We start from the raw sequence: 13,668 nt of genomic DNA, 5'->3' as shown, positions 1-13,668 counted from the left end.
TCGTCGCTGACTTGTACTCCTTTTCTAGATATGTGATCAGGGCGATGGCGATTCTGAGCTACTAACCAAGAAAACACCCGGATAATACTGTGAGAAATATGTAAAATGACGGAGTGTTGTTGAAATCCTGGCCTGTGTGCCAGTATAACATGGACGCCGTGCATTTCCACTCGGCCAACATGAGCTTGAAGTAGGTGTCTGGTGTGATGAGCTTTAAGTTGGCCGCATGTGTCTTCTCTGCAAACCAGACTTCAAGTAGAAAGTCTTTGACCGTGCGGTGAAAGGGCTCCACGCAGTACCTGTAGAAAAGATAATTTGCCCTCTTGATATTTGGAGTTCCATGCAAGAATATCTGAGAGCTTATTCTCATTTCAAGAAGTCCAGCAGTTAAGTCACTAAGTTCTCGTCTCACCAGGTCTAGACGAGCTTGTACCTCCTTATCGCTCATGCTTTGCGTCTTCATGGAGCTAGGAAACGTCGCATCATCAATTTCATCTATCCAGGAGTAGACAACTGCATTGAGCGGCTCACTATATGGATTTTGAAGGGCTAGAGCCAGCATCTTATCCCCTCGTTGCCGCTCTGCCTTATCAGCTCGCATTAGCATGCCATCATAAAGGTCATAAAGTCGTCGAGGAGTCTGCTCAAGAAGCCTGGCAAACTGGCCTTTCCTGTAGACACCAACCTTAGTGCCAAGGGATCGAGCGACCAAGATCGCCCAGAGGAAGACACCCTCCGAAAGGTGAACAATTCTCCAAGCCAGGTCCTTGAGCTCATTGCCTGAGATCTGTATGGGACCCGATCTCAATTTTTGTTCATTTTCCAAGAATTGGCGCGTGTGCTCGTAAATATCTCCCTTTGTGTAGTCCTGAATCTGAATTGATTTGCCAGATTGCCTGAAAGTGTCAAGGAACTCGGTGTGAGGTCTCGCACTGCAAAGTATTTTGACATTGGGTTGCTGAGACCACTGTTGCAAGTCTCTTGCGAGATACAGGTGGTCGATAGCGTCGCCTTCGTATTCATCGAGGCCGTCAATAAAGAAACACATACGATACTCAGGCAGGCATTGTGTCGTGACTATGGCTTGCATGGCGCTTTTCAGTTCAGAAAACCTGAAGGGTTGATTTGCCAATGATGATGAAAAAGTACCAGGTGGCCCGATAGGCCAACTTGTCAATCCAAACAGTCGTTCTGTTAGCTCTGGGCATTGACCTAAGATTTGAGAGAGGAGAGCTCGATAAAACCCTTCTAGATTTCGTTGTAGCCGAGAACCAGCACTCCAAAAGTACAGAGAGACAACCACCAGCTTGTGACCTTCAGCCCACTGTTGCAGAGCACCGGTCACGGCCGTGTTGTTTTGAGATCCAAGGAATTCTGTTAGAGATTTAGTCAGAGGATATACTCTGCATATTGAAACTGTTGTAGTGGTTGAGCAAGCCAAATGAACTCACTCATTAACGTTGATTTTCCAGAACCAGCTTTTCCAGTAATAAAGAATGTACCATTGTCCTCTCGTAAAAACTTCAGCAGCTCTTGAGACAGCAGCTTGCGCCGGATGGCCTCCCGGGGAATTTCTCTTTCGGACTGAGGTGACGAGAGTGACTTGGAAACAGAGCCCACAGACACGCCGGTATTAACAGGAGCGAATAGTTTGGGAAGGATGTTATCAACATCATCTTCAGCATTGTTGACCACCTTATGCTCAACCACTGTGGTCTCAGGTTTTGCTCCGGCCGCGGTCTGGGCAAAACTCTCATTTGGGGCTTTTCCTTTCCTTGGTAATGTTTCGGGCATCGTAATACTGGGGGGAAGGTCCATTTCTTTGATCTGTACCGGGCTCCCTGCATTGCTTTGACGCGCGACCCTAGAATTGTACTTGAGATCTTCGTTAGTCCCAGTCTCGCTTTCATTTAACTCCGCTTCGTTACTTCCTGTGTCGCTTCTTCTTGGTCCGTCAGAAACTTTATCCTGGCTAGTCGCATTATTGCTGCTGTTTGTCTTCATGGAGGAATTGTTCCATGTTTGTCTAACGATCCAATGAAAGGTGTGACCACTTGGGTGGACAATTGCGTCTTCGCGAGCGTATAGGTCGGCGAAATACAGTCGCTCAAGTACGCTGTTCTCGGAGACGACCAGCTTTGACATGGTTTTCAGACTCTTCAACTCGTCACGAATCTCTGCCAGCTTATTTGCTTGTTCTGTTTGAGATTGTTCTGTGTCAATGCTTTGAGTTTTTAACTCGGTCAGAACTTCGCCGAGTTTCTTCCTTGTTGCTTCGAGCTTCTTCGAAGTTGCATTCTTGAGTATCTCGCCGTCTTTGGTGATCTTGTCAAGGTGAGCCTTGAGCGGCGAGTTCTGCTCACTGTCTCAAGGTCAGCTCTTCAACTCTAACCTACTTGCAGCGCCCGGATTTGCTCACATCAGAAGCATTTGAAGCCGCAGCATGAGCTCGTCGCGATATTGACTTATTGTCTTTTCCATGTTCTCAATTTTGTCCTTCTTCGTCAGAGTCTTCCATGCTGCCTTGATAGTTTGCCACCGGACATTACCCCGCTGCACTTTGACTGACTTCAACGTCTTCTGTAAGTCTCGAGACAAGACGGCGCACTTGCTCGCGAGCTTAATCAGGTCCTTCTCTTGCTTTGAAGACCCTTTGAAGTCAACCTCTATGGCATCCGTAACATCCTCGAGGTCTTGCATCACCACGCCAATATGCGCATTCTCCTCGGTGACGCCATTTGCTGAGCCTGCCACCTCGTAGATGCCTTTGACCAGCTTCGACGAGAACTCGACGAATGTCAGAATGCTTGACGCGAGTCCAATCGCACTGACGGGATCCATCGCCACCTGCACAGCTACCTTGACATAACTATTGCGCCCCTTCTATCGTCACGAATTTCCTGTGTTGTGAACTCACTTGCTTCGCGGTGAAGCTTTTTGGTTTCCAGATTCTGCATCGTGGATTGGAGCCTAGGGGAGAAATTCACTGTCCAATCTTTTCCCGCAAGCATTCATTGGGCTGTGCCGCCGCATCAGGCACTCGGCTAGGTTCAGCGCACAGCCTCGCTTCAATCAAGTCGCTGTAGAAGACCATCACTTATTGCGTGCCCCCGAGTGTGCAGAACTATCTCCCTTACCTTTCCGCCAGTATGATAAATGTTCTCATGGTACTTATTAATATCTCGAAGACTCTCTTTATTTCTATGGCCTCACCAACTTCTTCAGTAGAGGCAGTAATCCTTCGTTGAAGAGGTGATGCTACCCTTGCTAAACTTACATGTATTGCATGGGCGGAGGAGTATGTACCTGACCCACTGGCGTTACCTACCCTTACAGCGGCTTGAGCGGGTAGGTCCGAGCCAACCCGGTGGCCATGGGCCGCCATTTTCGGCGTGCCAACCACCGACTCGGGACATTTTTGTGGGCTCTTCTCAACAGTTTCATGGTCCGGAGGCAATCAACGGCACGATGCAGCAAGGCTGAAGATATTTGCACCATATTCTCCTTGAAAAAGAAGATTGAAAAGACCTCAGTTCTCTTATCACAAGAATTTGCTCTTTTACAGGTTCCATCCGCTGCTCCGTATAAGGTACCTCAACCATGGCCCCTACAGGGACTGAAGACATCTTCCGTCTGGTTGAGACGATAAGACAGTCCGGCCCGGTTGATGCAACAGCACCGTACGAGGCAGATGGTGTCGCCGGCAAGACAATTGTAATCACGGGAGGCGCCTCGGGATTCGGAGCAGCGTTCGCAAGGCATTGGGCAAAACACGGCGCCTATCTCATATTGGGGGACATCAACGACAAAGGGGGTGAGGAGCTGGTCGCGGAACTCCGCTCAAGCACGGGGTCAGAGAATCACCACTACCATCACTGCGATGTAACAGATTGGAAAAGTCAAGTGGCGTTCTTTCAGGCGGCCGTGAGGCTCAGCGGAACCGGTGGCATCGATGCCGTGGTTGCCAACGCCGGCATCAGGGAGGTGCAGAACGCGGCATCTGGCATGGGCTTCGAGAATCCGACTGAGGACCTTGCCACGGACGCGAGCCCTCCGCCGCCAAACCTGAAGGTCATGGACGTCAACCTCACAGGCGTCCTCTACACAGTGCACCTAGCCCTGTTCTGGCTGCAGAAGAACGGCGCTGGAAAACAGCACGGCGGGCTGGCGACGGAGCCGCCAACGCGCGCCGAGCGGCCCCGGGACCGCCATCTGCTGCTCATCAGCTCCGTGGCTGGCATCGCGGCCTTGCCGGGCCAACCTCTCTACGCGGCGACAAAGCACGCCCTCGTGGGCCTCTTCCGCTCGCTGCGCGGCACCGTCTGGCGGCAGGGCGTGCGCATCAACATGGTCTGTCCGTTCTACGTGGGAACAGACTTCATACCGAACCGGGGCCTGATGATGCTCGCGGGCGGGGGCTCAACGAAGGTGGAGGATGTGGTGGACGCGAGCACGCGGCTGATGGCCGACGAGGGCATCGTGGGCAGATCGCTTGTGGTAGGGCCGAAGCTGGACCTGGTGGATGGCGAGGACGGACAGCCGGAAGTCGTCCCATCCGGGGCCGAGAAGAGGCAGCAGGCCGTTTGGGAAGCCTACGCCCACGACTACGACAGCGTCGACATATTTGTCTACCGGTACACGAAGCTGGTGAACGCAGTCCACAGGATAAGGGGCTGGGTGGGCCTTGTCAAGGACGTCTTGAATATCTACCTCTACCGGAAGGATCCTACGCCCCAAGCGGCTTCATGACTGAGACACACACAATGCAAGACTCGAATTTGAGGCTACGGCAATCATTTGATATGCGATAATTGGCGTGGACGGAGCAAGGAAAAGTGATTTTATGTGGACTTTGGGAGCTTTTGGATGGCCTACTTTGCAACTGGACTCTGCTGATTTCGGATATTCGATGTGAGGTAGAAAGATAATTAGTCTCTCCTTAGTTTTTTTTGGAAGGAGTCGCAAGTGGAATTACGGTGCTTATGTCTCGCGTACGTTGAATTGCAAGAGAGCCTATGACGGCTCATCTGCAAGACTTATAATGGCCCCCACAGGATTCATTTGACGTCAACAGTTATACAGGATTCATGTACGACAACGGCTGAGAGCAATAGCACGATGCACGACGATCCAGCGCAATTAGATTTCCCAAACATCCAGCCGCGTTTGAGTCGTCACGAGTGTATAAATATAGTGTCTGGCCCGCTCGGCTGTGACGATAGCCAGGATCGACCTTCATAAGCTTAAGTGGCCGATGCGATGCGATGCTTCTGTGCAGACGTGAACCAGGGAACCCGACGCGCTGCACAAAAGCTGCGGCAAGGGGCTTTGAGCCTGATACAGGATCACCACGATCCCCGTCAGATCATCCCAAGTCAGCTGCTTCCCTCGGCTGGGGGGCCGAATGTGGAAGAGCCAGGCAACGTTGGCCAGACGCGATGGGATGCAGGGGGGAGAAACAGACGGTGAGAGGCGTTCCGTGATCTCTTCTCAGGGTTCTGAAACGACAAACTTGGAGGTGTGGTAATTATGGGATGGTGATAAGTAAGAGTATGGGCAACAGCTTCCTAGGTGTTGTGAGACTGCTGAAGATAAGCATGGTTTCCGAAACGACATGCTGCGAGAGGAAGAAAAGGAGGCTTTATAATGGTAGGGACTGGAGCATGGCCTTGGGATGCCATGGGACAGCGACATGATGGTGCTTCATGTCTCTGACTTGACACATCTTGGGGTCAGTTAGAGTTGGGAGTTTGGGGGTGGGGCATTGTTGGATTTCCCAGGGACCCTTGAAGACCAGGCCAGCGTAGAATTCTTTGTGTTCGGGTGGCTTTCCAGCAGCCCGGGAGGCAGAGACACTTCACCGTCCAACGGCTGAGACAGCCCAGGGTCTTGTCCATGATCCCTGGTATTTTCTGGACTACAAGACTGAGAGGCGGTATAACGTTAGAGATATCAGCCGTTAATTGAGAAGAGAGCAACTTCAGCTTGAGTTCATTAGTCCAATTGGCTGGCCCTAGTCTAGTTGCTGTTAATCTTGGAATTCTAACTGACCATTGCGTACGGTACACGGTAGGCACTCAGCGACTTTAGCATGTTTATTTCTTTAGTAACAACAGGTGGAGTCTAAGATGGGCTCCATCCTCCTGCGCATTCTCACTCCATTTTTGGGAAAACCCACCCACTACCATGGGTTAATCTGTCAAGTCTTTAGCACTGCAACGGTCGTTGTGGCAGTAAGTCACTCATCAGCGCCAGTGCAAATGCTAGTGCAAGTGCAAATTCCGAGCGGCGCGACGCAATCCATCCATAGTGATACTAGTAATAACGTTACCTAGTAATAGAGAGGGAGAGAGGGAACCTCGTCATCCGCGCCCGAGGATCAACAGCTGAGCCACAATTGCAATTGGGCCCGTCGTCAGCCCTGCCACCACCACCACCACCACCATCATCATCTTCTCCCTCTTCACCTTCGACTTCTTTTTGCGCGCGTGTCCGTTTGCTCAGGTGCATGCGAAAACTTCAGACGGATCGCGAACAACACTGCGCACGCACATACATCGCACATCGCACATCGCGCATCTTGACGGGCGTCTCGGAGTCCTTCCATTTTCTAGACGTGGGTGATCAGACGAAAGACCGGGCATCCTTGGGCCTGCGCGCCGCGCGACACACTTCTACTCTCCGCATAGCATAGCACAGCGCATAATCTTTGCACGTTTCAACCCCTGCCTTGCTCGCTGTCCAGCCCAAGCTTTGCCGGCTTTCGGTGAGGAACACAGACAATTAGACAGACAGACAGCCAGGGCGTCCCGTCCATCCGTCATCCATTGCCCGTGCGACGCGAATTGACGATTCACCGGACGCTGGCGGGCCACCACGAACCGAACGAGCCACGATAGTTAAGCCCACCACCTCCCAGACCCCATCATCATCACCACTACCACCATGACGATGGCCGATTACAACGCATCCTCCGACTACCTGCCTCCAACACACCAGCAGCGCGAGCGCACCGGCAGCATGTCTCTCGGCGGACCACCGCCTACCAGCGAGAATGGAGCTCCTACAAACGGGACCGGCCCCATCGGCAGCCCAACGGCTGGCCCTCCGAACACGCAGCCATCCGATGTCTCTAAGCAAGTGCAGGAGGTGCTATCTTCAGAGGTACAGAGTTTGAGATATACAAAGAATTAGAGATGGGCGCAATGGAAGCTGACGGGTTGTTAGATCGGTGTTGCTACGATGCTCAACAGACTCAAGCAAAGCATAGCTTCGGCCAAGGTACGCACGATAATGCTCGACTCCCCTCTCAAAGGGGCAACCCGCGAGCCACAGTCTCGCTTCGACTTCGACTAACAGCAACAATAGGAGTTTGCATTGTTCTTGAAGAAGAGATCGGTTCTGGAGGACGAGCACGCCAATGGCCTCAAGAAGCTGTCAAAGATGACCACGGACAGCATGCGCCGGCCCGACCACCTGGGCGGCTCCTTTGGTGTAGCTTATGACGACATGATGGCCATCCACGAGAGAATGGCCGAGAATGGCATGCAGTTCGCCATGTCACTACACCAGATGCACGAAGACTTGCTCGAGCTCGCAGCCATCGCAGAGAAGAACAGGAAGGGCTGGAAACAGAACGGCCTGGCAGCCGAGCAGCGCGTAGCAGACTTTGAGAATGCCATGAGGAAGTCACAGTCGAAATACTACTCTCTGGCGGAGGAGTACGATCGAGCCAGGACTGGGGACACCAGCGGACAGAAGGGGAAGGTGTTCGGATTCAAGGGCCCTAAGTCGGCTGCGCAACACGAGGAGGATCTGCTACGCAAAGTCCAGGCTGCCGATCAGGATTACCAGAACAAGGTCCAGACATTGCAGGCAGAACGTGGAGAGCTTGTGGCGAGGACACGACCCGAGGCTATCAAGGCACTGCAAGATATCATCAAGGAGTGCGATTCAGGATTGGTGCTGCAGGTGCAGAAGTTTGGTGAGTTGCATTCCGTTGAGGCTCTGCCTGGTCCCCCCGTAACTGTGGACTGTGGCTGACACGCGTGAACTGTGTAGCGTCATTCAACGAGAAGCTGCTTTTGAGTAATGGCCTGAGCATTTCTCCGCTCAAGGCGCAGAAAGGACAGCAGCAGGGCCAGTCCGATGCACGCAGCCTGCGGGAGATCGTGCTAGCTATCAATAGCGAGAGCGACCTGAACGATTTCCTCAGCGCTAACCACAGCAAGGTGCCGCCACGCTCGGGTGAGCCCCGATACGAGCGTCATCCTGTATGTCTTTCTCCCGGTTTTCTCGCTTTCCTTCAGAATTTTCGGCATCGCTGCATCTTGGCTTGAAGACTAACGTGCAGTACCTTAGGTCTTGAACGCCCCCGGGCCAAGCATGTCAGGGGCACAAATGCATCAGATGCAGCCACAAGGCCAGCCAATGCAGACCGTGGGCCAACCGATGGGCCAGCCGATGGGCCAGCCCGTGGGGCAGCCCCAGATGCGTCCACAATCGTCCCTGCCCACGTCGCCTGTTGGCCACCAGCAATTCGGCCAGCAGCAGCCACCGCCGAGTGGCGGTCAAGGATTCCCTGGCTCCGGGGCTCCTCCAGGCCCCGTCCCAGTAATGCCCGCCGCCCAACGGCCGTCTTCCAGGGGCAGCTTCCAGCATGAACGCAGCTTCAGTCACAGCAGCGCCTTCTACGACCAGCAGCAGCAGCAGCAGGGCTTGCCCGCACCTCAGGCACAACAGCAGCCCGCCCAACAACAGCAACAATTCGCTCCTCGGAATTCGGGTCAGATCGCCGTACCAAATTCCAAGTTCAACAACGGCAACATGGGCGGTTCAATGAGCTCGCAGCAGCAACAGCCGCAGCAGCAACAAGGACCGCCTCAATTGGGGGCGCTGTCGTTCCAAAATGCGCCGCCCCAGCAGCAACCCGCGCACCAGAAGCAGCACTCTCTGGGAGGGGGTCCACTTGCGCAAAATCCGCCGAGCCAGCAGGGGTCGTTTGGCATGGCTCAATCTCGAGGTCAATCGCCTCCGCAGATTGTACCATCACGGCCCGTCTTTGGTGTTTCGCTCCAGAAGCTGTATGAGAGAGATGGACTGGCGGTGCCGATGGTTGTTTATCAGTGCATCCAGGCGGTTGACTTGTTCGGTCTGACCGTGGAGGGAATCTACAGGCTGTCAGGATCTGTGCCTCATGTGAATAGGTTGAAGGCCATGTTCGACACAGGTGAGAGCCGCTGTTCGGAGCAAGAGTATTGAATTGGTGTGCTGATTTTCGTGAACAGATTCCAGCTCGCCCAATCTGGACTTCCGAAACCCTGAAAATTTCTTCCACGACGTAAACAGCGTAGCCGGGCTTCTGAAGCAATTCTTCAGAGACTTACCCGACCCTCTGCTGACAAAAGAGCACTACTCCGGCTTCATTGAAGCAGCTAGTAAGTCTCCTTGGCGTTTTTATCCCGTGTCTTAGGCTCTCTTCTCTAACATGCGATAGGAAATGACGACGATATTGTGCGGCGAGACTCGCTTCATGCCATTATCAATGCCCTACCTGATCCCAACTATGCCACCCTGCGTGCTCTCACATTGCACCTCCACCGCGTGATGGAGAACTCAGCGTCTAGCAGGATGAACAGCCAGAACCTGGCTATCGTGTTTGGCCCGACGCTGCTGGGCACCAGCGCCCAAGCTAACATCGCGGACGCCGGCTGGCAGGTGCGTGTCGTGGACACAATCCTACAGAACACGTACCAGATCTTCGACGACGACTGAGCTGATCGACATGTTTGCTCGAATTGCCTGAGGTCAAGAGCCTGGTAATGTAGGCGCATCGCATGGGACAGCGTGATGAGTCGAGTTCTGAGAGGGAGGAACTGGGGAAAAATTGGACATCTGATAGGCGAACGAATCCCGGGACGTTGCATGAAAGCATGGCTGGAGAAATTTTGACTTTTTTCTCTCTGTTCGTTTCTCTTTTGGCTGGAGTTTAGGGGATGGCAATATCTTTCTTGCCGATGCTGGTTCTTCAAGTTTGTAATAATACCAAGAACTACTAATTCTACACCATATCCAACCACACGTCCTCCATAACCGATACGTAGGGGATACTCTGAAAGGATTAAGATACAGAGGAACCAGGATTCTTGAAGATCATTCTTGACCATCCAGCCAATCCTCCATGTTAGTCACGTCAGGGTATCCAAAAATTTGTCAGAGAGAAGCCAAGTGACGGGAGACCCTGACACCTTGCTCTTTTGCTGCGGCTTGGCTGGAGGCTGTGGGTACCCTGGAGCCGCCTTCTCAGGACGAGGACCTTCGGAGGTCACTGAGGAAGGTGAGTTGAAAGCAGAATATCCGTAAGGTATTTCATCCAGCGGCCTGTCGGAAGAGATCGCCTTTTTTCTTTCCGGGCATACTTTGACATCCTTAATGGGTGAACTATCCAAGGTCTTCTCGCAGACAGTTTTGGTCAGTCGCTTTTTTCTGGTGCGGACCTTGATCTCGTCTTCATCTCGTCCTCTTCCACTGTAGGAACTGGATAGCGCCGACTCAACAGTGAACGTGGTATCACGTTCCCGCGGCCTGATCTGACAAGTCTCACGTTGTCATATATTTCGTTTGTTCGAAACCTCCTGTGGATAGTTTGATCACTGGCCCTGAAATTGGGTTGGCTAGCTGCTTTTCTATAGGCATCTCTCGCATTGTCGGAAGAGCCGATGCTGCGGGCTGCAAGAATGGTACGTTCTCTGACGACGGGCTCGTCTCGCTCACGAACTGGTTCGCAATCTGGGGTTCTCTGTACGAGAACGTCCTCCTCTCTTCTGCTTTGGAAAGCGATCTCTTTCATAAACCCTCCTAGGTGCAACAGGTTCATATTCATCTTCAGGATAGTGCCGATGTGATCTTCTCGTTGGAATTGGTTCTCTGACTCTCACAGTGGCAGGTTTGTCACGTCTGTCATCGTGCTCTGGCAGCCTGTCTGATCTCAGGTGTTGTTCTTCAACCGTAGTAGTTGGAACCGGACGGACTTTCATAACACCAGGCCCCTTTACTGAGTCCTCGACATATTCATCACCAAGCGCCGCACTGCTTGGCCTCACAGATTCGACTGTATCTTCTCGCCATCGTTTGTTTCTCCTGTCAACAAGCCGGTTAAAAGCACCGTTGAGGATTTCTCTCTCTATATTTGCCATCATGCCTTCTGTGAAGGATGGCATAGATTGAGTGTGCATGCCTGTTACGGGGTCGGCTTCCTCAATAATCATCCTTCCACGTTTGTCCTTAGCTACTGTCCGTTCTGCTGCCTTAGGCTGTGGCTCATTCGCTTTTTGCCAGGTGTTGTGACCAGAGGAGCGTCTCTTCTCGCGCCTCTTGTTGCGACACCTGGTGGACGACAAGTCTACTGATTCCCAAACGCCCCTATCCCTATTCCTTTCCGTAACACTCTCCCTGTCATGATTGTTGACATAAGTCCTGTGGTTGGTTTTATCTTCCGACCCTGACGACATTCTAAGGTCGAGCAGCTGTCGATCACGGTTAAGGTTCTCTCTCGTTGCGCTTCGATATCGCCTTTCAAAGATTGGACACGACGTGATCAGTTCATCTTCTGAAGAGTCGACTTTCCCTGCTGAGTCTTGACCGTCACTTGACTCATTCTCACTGACAGCTCCATGCGGCAAATGTATGCCTGGCTGGTAAGCGTGCCGCTCTGGAGTAACCACAAGCTCTCCGTCCTCCTCCTCATCGTCCTCCTCCTCGTCGAGCTTAACAAAGTTCGCGAGGCGTGTCAAATGTGTTTCCCAGGGACTGGAAGCGGTATTGCTAATCCTTGTTGTGCGAATCTCACTGGGCTCCAGGGTGGTCCAATGTAGGAGGAGCCTGTCGACTACAATCCGTTTTGGAGCACGTCTACTTGTCACAAGAAAATCTGCGGCCCCAAAGGCGCCCACGGATTGTCGCTCTAGCCGTTGGTCGCTCATGAAGACGAGCTGGTAGAGCCAGCGAGCGGTATCATTCAGCGAATCATCCCATAACTCGATCTGGTTGTTACTTGTCATGTTAAAGACATTCGAATTGTCACTGGGTGGTCGACCGGCCCCCGGAAAGACAGTTTGGCTACCTTCTGTTTGAGTGCCTACATCTTCTGAAGTCTTCTGTAGTAACAGCCGGTGTAGATCGCGCTCCGCGGCCCGGACTAGAGTTTCGGCCTCCTTTCGCAGGCTTCGTCGTTCGTCTTTTGTGTCTTCGTCCTCGGCTTTATTTCTATAAATTATTTTGTAAGTCCTGTCACGACGATAGGTAAGACCACACAGTGAATACTCACAGTGTATGTTTTCTCTCCTCGACAGCGAGCAACATTGTCGTCGAGAACAGCGAAACTGTGGATTTATGGCTTTCGATTTTGGCGAGCAAGTTTGTTGCCTTGCCTTTCCGGAACACCCACTTGATCCTTGCAAGGCGTCCGCCGGTAGCAGCAAGCAACCCATCTATCTCTTCATGTATATCTTTGATTCTATGGATGGCAGACCGCAGCGATCTGAACAATCCTCTTTTAAAAAGCTCCGTTCCTCGTTTGAGAATACGACGCAGTTCTCTGAGGACTGACGACAACTCACGGACTCCTCGAGCGATGTCAATCATTTCACGAGGAGCATCACGAATGTTGTGAATAATATCATACAAGATCAAAGCAAGCGCTGCGCCCGCGGTCGCCACGCCGGCAATTCCACTAATAATAGACAGCGGATCCGCCATCTGCCGCTCTAGTAGGTAAAGATGAAGCCCTCGAAAGATTGGAGGTTGGAGGAGACTTCGGCAGAGTTCTATCCAAAGGCAGGAGTCACCCTCAACTACTGGGTGTCCAGCCTTACTTCAAAGGCACGAATTCCATGAACCAATACGATTTGCAGATCCATTGGGTGGCTGACAATGTAAATCTGCCTGCATGAGCCCTCTGCTCAACTTTCCACACAAACCCTGTATGCGCACTTTACCGCTCTGTTGTTGGAATGCTTCCAACAGAGGCGATCGTCACTGTTTAGATAGTGAGGTACCAGCGTCCACCTCCGACGCAAATCAAATGACTGACGATAAACAAGAGAGAAAAAAAGGGTTGAGAGCGTCAAGATAAAGAGAATATCTTACAAAAAGTAAAAAGTTCGACGCAGGCCTGATTCGAACAGACGCTCCCAAGGGAATGAGATTTCAAGTCTCACGCGTTAGACCACTCCGCCACTGCGCCTTTAAGCAGAATTTAGGTTGGAATTGTCCCCAATACCCGGCAACGAATGCTGGGGAATTGCATGAAATCTAGGTGAGCATTTGCGCAGTCTTTGCTCCCAACTCTAAACTGGGCACGAAATATAATTGATTAATATTGAATGAATATGCAGAAGGTGAAAAAAACGCGATGAAATTGTGATTACGGTAGAACAACAAACGGCAGCGCTGCCCAGAGATAAATTTTCTATCACGCAACTATTTCCATATCAGATCGTTTCATAGAAGTGAATAACAGTCGGTGCGTGAGTCGCATTCCCATATACATCGCCACCGTACGTCAAGTAACCTGTCACATTTGGATATCCAACTTTCAATATGTCTGCTGAGTCTCCGTGCAGCCAGACAGTTTGCATGCCCTGAATCATGTGCTGTAACGTGTGGCAG

The 13,668-nt window shown here is 52.0% G+C and overlaps 3 protein-coding genes across 3 annotated transcripts; 2 read left to right on the top strand and 1 right to left on the bottom strand.

Moving 5' to 3' along the window:
• Positions 1-1,981: 1,981 nt before the first annotated feature.
• Positions 1,982-2,957, bottom strand: UCRPA7_2885 (hypothetical protein; the record flags this gene model as incomplete). Its single annotated transcript, XM_007915386.1, has 4 exons — positions 1,982-1,998; positions 2,055-2,362; positions 2,420-2,855; positions 2,918-2,957. 4 exons carry the CDS (start codon positions 2,955-2,957, stop codon positions 1,982-1,984), a joined length of 801 nt encoding a protein of 266 aa, XP_007913577.1.
• A 643-nt stretch (positions 2,958-3,600) lies between these two features.
• Positions 3,601-4,749, top strand: UCRPA7_2884 (putative -dichloro- -cyclohexadiene- -diol dehydrogenase protein; the record flags this gene model as incomplete). Its single annotated transcript, XM_007915438.1, has 1 exon — positions 3,601-4,749. One exon carries the CDS (start codon positions 3,601-3,603, stop codon positions 4,747-4,749), a length of 1,149 nt encoding a protein of 382 aa, XP_007913629.1.
• A 2,196-nt stretch (positions 4,750-6,945) lies between these two features.
• On the top strand, positions 6,946-9,774 carry UCRPA7_2883 (putative rho gtpase activator protein; the record flags this gene model as incomplete). Its single annotated transcript, XM_007915413.1, has 7 exons — positions 6,946-7,164; positions 7,228-7,281; positions 7,369-7,984; positions 8,062-8,247; positions 8,603-9,229; positions 9,288-9,437; positions 9,497-9,774. 7 exons carry the CDS (start codon positions 6,946-6,948, stop codon positions 9,772-9,774), a joined length of 2,130 nt encoding a protein of 709 aa, XP_007913604.1.
• Positions 9,775-13,668: the final 3,894 nt, after the last annotated feature.

The sequence above is a fragment of the Phaeoacremonium minimum genome (genome assembly GCF_000392275.1).
Source record: "Phaeoacremonium minimum UCRPA7 unplaced genomic scaffold PA7_03_scaffold_212, whole genome shotgun sequence".
Taxonomy (NCBI): Eukaryota; Fungi; Ascomycota; class Sordariomycetes; order Togniniales; family Togniniaceae; genus Phaeoacremonium; species Phaeoacremonium minimum.
The sequence above is the reverse complement of the archived record's forward strand: the minus strand, read 5'-3'. Positions and strand labels throughout refer to the sequence as shown.